General features: G+C 33.8%; 3 protein-coding genes and 1 pseudogene across 3 annotated transcripts in view; 2 read left to right on the top strand and 2 right to left on the bottom strand.

Moving 5' to 3' along the window:
• Window positions 1-41, top strand: part of LOC110427340 (Tetratricopeptide repeat (TPR)-like superfamily protein) — a 903-nt gene extending 862 nt beyond the window's left edge. The window contains exon 2 of the mRNA XM_021442826.1: window positions 21-41. Within this exon, the coding sequence (XP_021298501.1) occupies window positions 21-41 (21 nt within the window). The remainder of the gene's footprint in view (window positions 1-20) is intronic.
• Window positions 42-134: 93 nt separating this feature from the next.
• On the bottom strand, window positions 135-740 carry LOC110427339 (pentatricopeptide repeat-containing protein At1g80880, mitochondrial pseudogene; annotated as a pseudogene).
• A 760-nt stretch (window positions 741-1,500) lies between these two features.
• LOC110427152 (GAG1At protein) lies at window positions 1,501-4,186 on the top strand. Its single transcript, XM_021442589.2, has 2 exons — window positions 1,501-1,872; window positions 3,812-4,186. Exons 1-2 carry the CDS (start codon window positions 1,686-1,688, stop codon window positions 3,889-3,891), a joined length of 267 nt encoding a protein of 88 aa, XP_021298264.1. The 5' UTR covers window positions 1,501-1,685; the 3' UTR covers window positions 3,892-4,186.
• Window positions 4,187-6,841: 2,655 nt separating this feature from the next.
• Window positions 6,842-6,963, bottom strand: part of LOC110427338 (putative 12-oxophytodienoate reductase 11) — an 8,009-nt gene continuing 7,887 nt past the window's right edge. The window contains exon 6 of the mRNA XM_021442823.2: window positions 6,842-6,954. Coding sequence (XP_021298498.2) covers window positions 6,842-6,954 — 113 coding nt within the window. The remainder of the gene's footprint in view (window positions 6,955-6,963) is intronic.

Here is a 6,963-nt window from a genome sequence, read left to right as displayed (position 1 = left end):
TAATTGTATCCAAAAATCAGCAATCAGAGGAGTATGCATAATATAGGCTATGCTATACAACCACTTATATGCTAACTAACAGGCAAACAAACATAGCCACATAAGGCCAAGATTAAAAGAATCACAAGAGAAGCTCACCTATCAATCATAATAAACATTGCTCGTCTTGTATCCATGGAAGAACGAAATAAGTCACGGATCAAACACCAAGCCATGTTAAACTTCCTATGATTACCCAACACCCAGACCATCAACTCGTAAGTATTTTCATCAGTACTTCCACATTTCTCACCCCATTTAAAAGCTAAAAACGCAAGTCTCCACTCTTCCCTCAACGTCCAAATTACTGAATACACCAAATCTTGAGTTGCCTTGATCCCTGACTCATCAAGAGAAGCCACGGCCTCAGCTTCAGAGCTAAAGTGGGCAACCCGTTTGAGCAAACGTAGTAGAGCTTGTTCTTGCGAGTCGGGGCCATGGATTGGTGGTGGAGTGAACTCAAATGGGTAGTTGAGAGTTTGGGTTGAGAGGGATTGTAGAGTGGAGAAACGAGAAGTGAAAAGGAGGGTCCGAGATGATATAAAAAGTGTTTGATGAAATGCCGAAGAAGGAAAGGAGAGTTGTTGGGTTGAGGGAGAAGAAGCAGGTGAGGGAATGGCGGCAGGGTGGTGGAGAAGAAACGGGAACAGGATTCGAGAGTGGGTTCTTTGGAGCCTTCTTGCTAGAGAAAGGAGAGCCATGAGCATCTACACAGAGTATATCAAGGCGAGTGACATTTTGCTGTGGAAATTTAAACTCATGAATATTTATATGGCAATGAATTTTGAATTTATAAATAAAACTTTTTATATTTATTACATTAAAATTATAAATATATGATAAATGATGTCAAAATTTATTTAAATTTGTATTAAGAGGAGATTTTTAATAATTGGAGGAAATGGTGGAAAAAGTTTTCCCAAATTGTGGATAAATAAAAAGAAAAGAAATGCTATTTTATGTCAGAAAAACAAAATTTATATTCCCAATTAGACCATATAATTTATTTTTATAAGAATTAAACCATCTAATGCCTTATCATATGACAATAAGAAGTAAAATTGTAATGTAGGACAGTAAAAAGCATTGAAAGTAACTAGATATATTATAGAATACATTTAACCAATTTAGTTTTAAATTTCTTTATATTTAAGATATATTGCTCTTACATAATTTTGGTATATAAACCTTATTGATTTTTATTAATAGAACCATATACTGTATCTGCCTTTTTTAAATTCTATTAAATCTATACTAAAAACTGTTGTTATCATAATATTTACTAAATCATAAAGTAAGCTTTTCTCTCTTTGTTTCTTTTTTTGTTATTGAATTTTTATTTATTTATTTTTTGCATTCAATAAACTTCTTTTGCCTGTTTAAATGTTAATAATCTAACCCAAAAAAAAATAAAAAGAAAATAAGTCCAACTTGTCCACCCAGCATAAGGCCACACCTGGCTGACATAACCTAACCTAATAACCAAACACTCCTCCAAGAGAATGCCCATTGCCTAAAACCTCAAAGGAGCAATAGCATTTTGCAGAAGCAGAGGGCAGCAGACCTAGAGAGAAAGCAAGGCAAGCGAAAAATAAAGAAAACAAACACGCAGCCTGAGGTAATTAATTGGTGGGTTTAGGGGCAAAATGGGAAACGAAGCAAAAACCACCCCTACCACCGCCAGCAGTAGCAGCAGCAGCAGCAACGTAGGAGGAGGAGGATTCAGGGCGAGAATGGAGCATTACATATACAGCGGTGAGAAGAAGCACGTGATGGCTGGCATCGCCATCATCGCCATCGTTTTTGGTGCACCTTGGTTTCTCATGAACCGAGGTTCGTTTTTCTCTTTTCTTCTTCCTTGGGTTGTTTTTATTTTTTTTTTCCAGCTTTGCGTTTACTTTTCTGGGGGTTTAAGGATTTGGGTTTATTTTGCTGAGTGAATGAAAAGATTTTATGATTTATATGTATTTAATGAACTACTGAAAGCTAGATATATAGCATCAATTGCTTGACTGATTTTCTTGTTAAGTGAAAAACATGCCTTGTCCCGTTTATCTATAGAGTTAAAGAATGGTTAGTAGTTGAGAACAGGAAATTTTCTTGGTGGGAAAAATTTCTTGCGTGATTTAGGTGAACGAATCTGCAGTTTTTGGGAATGATTCTAACCATTCAGTGATGCTAAAGAATTTGTTAAGGAATCAATCAAATTGCTGTAATGGCAACATGTCATTTCTTTGAAGTTGCTTTATTGGCGTTTTCATTTATCAACGACTGGAGTTTAAAAAAAAAGAATTGAAAAGAAGAAGAAGAAGAAGAATGAAAACAAAAATGATTGTATTAAACTTAAGGTTGTTGGAGAGCTATACTGAAGCTCAATTGTGACTATTTTTTTAACTCATTTCTGTTAGCAGCGGAGGCTACGTTTCCTTCAATTAGCTGATAGCAAAGTGATTTCCTTCAATCACTCTCATTTTTTTGGTTTTAATGTTGATTTTGAATGTTTTTAAATTTGCTGTTTTTATCTTAAAATAAAAAGAATTTGTTGGTTTTTCTTGATATGGGTAATTAAATAAAACTCATATCAAAATAGCAGTACATGGCAATGGGTGCTGGTTTAAAAATAAATAAATAAATATATATTCCTTTTCTAGAAAATTGACATTATCAGCAAGTTGATAAATTTAGCAGGAGGACAATGAAAGAAAATTTTAAAGCTGAAAGAGGTGGCTTATTGTATTTCTCTATTCCATCTTAGCAGACCTTGAAAATGCTTTTCTCGGCTCTACGGCAATTCCTGTTCTGTCGTTAGAAATCACATTTTTTATGTGAGCTCACTATTAGAATTGTGAGGTGAAGTTTTTTCTGAAGGGGGAAAAACTTTTACTTTCCCATGATTATTAGAGGAAATTGTCTTGTTTTTTCTTTCTCGTGAGAGGATTATTTGATTATTGGCTCAACTTACAAATAACCTCTAGTTCTTTGGAGATAGTTTTCACTTTAATAAACCCTTTCATGGTAAGTCTTTCTTGTTATGTGGTTACTCTAAGGTGTGTCTTGGGACTCTGGTGGAGAATATATTTGTCACTTTCAAGGGATACAGTGATCATTTTTTTTTCATTTCCTGATAAATTCTGGGTTTATCTTATTACAAATTTATTTGGGGGCCTGTTTACTTTTGTTTTTGTTCTGAACTATTTCTCAGAAATTGTGTTTCCTTCTATTAAACTTAAATTTTCATTTTCAAATTAAAAATGTTTAAACCCATTTATCTTCAATCTTTTGATGATGTAAATTTAACTTTCCTTCTATGGCTTTTCTCAGATCAACTGTTCCAGGTATTGTGGGAATTGCAATTGATCATAACATGCCCTTAACTCATAATATATTAAGGTTTATGAAAATGCTGTTGGGCTGTTGGTTGCTGTCAACATAAAGTGCCACTTGCTAGTTTACTGCACACTAACTGCAGATTGCCTTTAAATATTACATATTAACCCAATGGAAGGGGGGCGCTGTTACCTAAACCGTTTGGTTTTTGCTTTATATGCATTTCAGAGTCAGTATGAAACATTTTTGGCGCTATAAGTGGATAACTGCAGGAAAGTTATTCCAGGCAAACAAATTTATTGGTCTTTCAAGATGTTGCATCCTTAGTGTTTAGTCCAATAGCTGCATGAGCAGATTCATGGGTGCTTGTTTCATTTCCTTATAAATTTTTTGTTTGTAGGTTGATCACTTAAAATTAATCTAACAAATGCCTGATTCCTTGTAGGAACGAAGCATCAGTCACACCAAGATTACTTGGAAAAAGCTGACAAAGCACGGAGTCAACGACTTTCTTCTTCTAAATAATAGTTGAGTTCTTTGATCAAGTTAAAGAGTTTCCTTCATCAAGTTTTTGATAGTTAGCATCGAAGCTCGTGCTGCATGGTTCTCTGTTCTTTTATGTCCTTGATTCACTAAAACTGTAAAACCTGGAATGCTAAGAAAGGAAAAGGGCAAAGAAATAATATACTACTAGATGCTGCTTTTGACTCGTGAAAAGTAGTAATACAAGGGCACCTTCAAGGTGAACATTTGTTTCGTATTTGTGATTATAAATTTGATTATGAGTCAAAAGTTTTGCCCATGGCACTTGTGTTTTTAATTTTTTCAGGAATTTATTGAGTATTTAATTCATTGATTGGTACGTGATCTCTTTGCATAGAGAATAGGATTTGAATCTCCTTCCCTTATAAAGGCCAATTTTACTTCCGGCCGACTATATGGTTCATTATTTTTGTCATGCTCCCTGTGTCAAAAACCAAACATGATAACATTTTGGAAAATGTGCTCAGTTTCCCAATTGAAGCAATGTGTTACTCCGTTTCCTACTCTAGCATTGATCAAATCTTCTGTGTCATCAATATATGCCGTTCAGCTGAAACAAAGGAAGAAGATGAAAAATAAATTATTCCATCAAGCTAAGGAGAATTTAAACACGTTGAAAGGTACTCTCTAAGGAGAATTTAAACACGTTGAAAGGTACTCTCTTCATGCCGATATAATGCTATTGCAGGCTGCTATCGAAGGAAACAAAGTATGCTTCCTGTAACATCGCCAGCTCTTCTACACTCTCTACAGTTGTCTCAGAACTTCTCATTCTCTTATGGCGGCTTCTCTAAGCTGCTTAAGCTTTTCTCTGGCTTGATGGATTCAGAGGTTGAGGAAACAGGAACTCCTTCATTTGATCTGAATCCCATGAAAGATTGATCATCAGAAAACGATGACTCCATCCATCTCTTCCTATCAGCAAGATACATGTCAGCCATATCTACAATCATCATTCATTACTTATCTCTAATCTAAATGGGTTGCCAAAGTGGAAGAGTATAAATACATGTACAAAAGGGAAGAAAAGAGAGAGATGTGAACATTCTATACCTTCCCAACTTTACGAGTCAATGCAACAACTTTGCTCTTTAATCTGCGAACACGTTCCAAGTTTAAGGCATTGATCTTTGATGTAAGCGCGTCTAGCAATGGATATGCTTCAATTTCTAATTCTTTTTCCTTTGGAACACCAAAAGCAATCATTTCAGGCAATAGAAGACGATGGACGGTAAAAAGAATGCTTGTTGTGTGGCCGATGGATGTTTTTATGAATAAAATGCATATGTAGAATTATTTTGTTAGATAATGAATTTAATGCATGTTATAGGCTTGTTGTAGTGAATATTATTTAATGATGATTGATGTAATTGTCTTTTTTAAATTTTAAAATGATCATTTTTATTATAAATTTCATATTTTATATTATTTATTGTTTTTTGTTTGTTTGTCTATACTTTAATTGTAAGTATCACATATGTTTATTACTTGTTATTAATCTAGGCTAAAGATTGTGAAGAACTTGGTTACAACTGTAAAGAAATGGTTGTAGAATTGAGTAAAGAAGAAAGCATATGCAGCTTACGTGCTCAATTTAAAAAGGATGCGTGTGAAGAAGATAGACATGTGTTCAATATTTAAGCTTATTTACTGAATTTTACAATTTTACTTTTGCTGTTTACTTGCTGTAAATAGAAGGGAAGTTAGTTACTAACTACTTTTACTAATTTTTCCTCTTTGTAACAGAGTTTTCTTCTTTTACATTTCCTTGTATATAAACCTTTTACTTTGAAATTTTCATTGTGAGCGACATGAAAAGATTTTCTTTCCACAACAGTTTTGTTTAAGGTTTCGTGATTTTCCAATGTCACAGCAAGTTGATGCGAGATAGGGACTTTTGAATGCAAATCTTCTCCAAATATGCCTAAGGTTTTGCAATAGATTCAACTCATTCTATTTGTTGTTTGATTTCTAATTTTTTCCTTGCTTCATCAGTAGATTGTATATTTGACTCTATAGATTTGGTTTTGTATTGAGATTGTTTTTTCATGGAGTTTCTCTTAGCTATTTTCTTGGAATCTTGATCTATTGATATTTGATTACTGTCTTACTGTTGAGTTTTTGCTATTTTGTTCATAGTAGAGAATTCAAAAACCATGGCGAACAATTCTACAAACCATAGATTTACCAATTCACATCTAAAGGATCCACAATCTCCTTATTATGTGCATTACACGGATAATCATGGATCAGTTGTAGTGAATCCCAAGCTTACTTTTAGTAATTACATAGCTTGGAGCATATCCTTTTTACTAGCCTTAGTTATAAGAAATCTGAATGCTTTTAACACTATAGGTCACCATAAGTCACATTACTCATGATGCTCTTTTTAGTTTCATTAGTAAAACTATTTTTGCAAACATATGGTGATAAGACATGACTAGAAAACAGAAACATCTAAATATAGTCACTTCTACAAGATCATCAGTAACCAGCTACGAAGCTGCTTCGACATTTTCTTCTTTATCTTTGATTGGTTTTTACACAAATTTTTTCTAGGTCTAGTTACTATCTAAGTTTTTTCACATGCATCGACATTTCAAGTATATCATTTTTTTTAGTAGATGCGATTAGCTTGTAAATAGCAGAGGAGAAGAAAGAGAAAAAGAAAGAAACAAAGGAAACAAAAGTGACAGGCATTGCCAAAAGCCTTTTTATTTAGTTGACAAATGAGGTACAAAGCTCGTAAAAGATGCACGAGTTTGGATTAAATTCAGACCACTTCATGAATCACTTAAAGAAACCCCTAACCTCTACAAATTACTTGGTAATTGGCACTGGGATTTTACTAGTAATATTGCATGTATTGTGATACACATGATTTTATCACTAAGAAGAATGAAAAACGAAAAGAACCATACATTCCTGGAATTCAACTGGACAAATGATTGTTATCGCCGGCTGTGAACTTAAGCATCGCCATTGGCTTCAAGAAACGGATAATCAGTGTAACCAATGACTGGATCTGAGGTGTAGAAAGTATTTCTGTCATAC

The sequence above is a fragment of the Theobroma umbraticum genome, unplaced genomic scaffold (genome assembly GCF_002168275.2).
Source record: "Theobroma umbraticum cultivar Fairchild unplaced genomic scaffold, ASM216827v3 scaffold_228.0, whole genome shotgun sequence".
In the NCBI taxonomy this organism is placed as follows: Eukaryota; Viridiplantae; Streptophyta; class Magnoliopsida; order Malvales; family Malvaceae; genus Theobroma; species Theobroma umbraticum.
Note: the sequence above shows the minus strand (reverse complement) of the source record. Positions and strands in the feature narration are given on the sequence as shown.

Bases quoted from the DNA above. Each gene is read 5' to 3' on its own strand.
- LOC110427152 (XM_021442589.2), top strand. From the start codon at position 1,686: ATGGGAAACGAAGCAAAAACCACCCCTACCACCGCCAGCAGTAGCAGC. The intron at 1,873-3,811 runs GTTCGTTTTTCT...GATTCCTTGTAG, and splicing joins TTGGTTTCTCATGAACCGAG to GAACGAAGCATCAGTCACAC.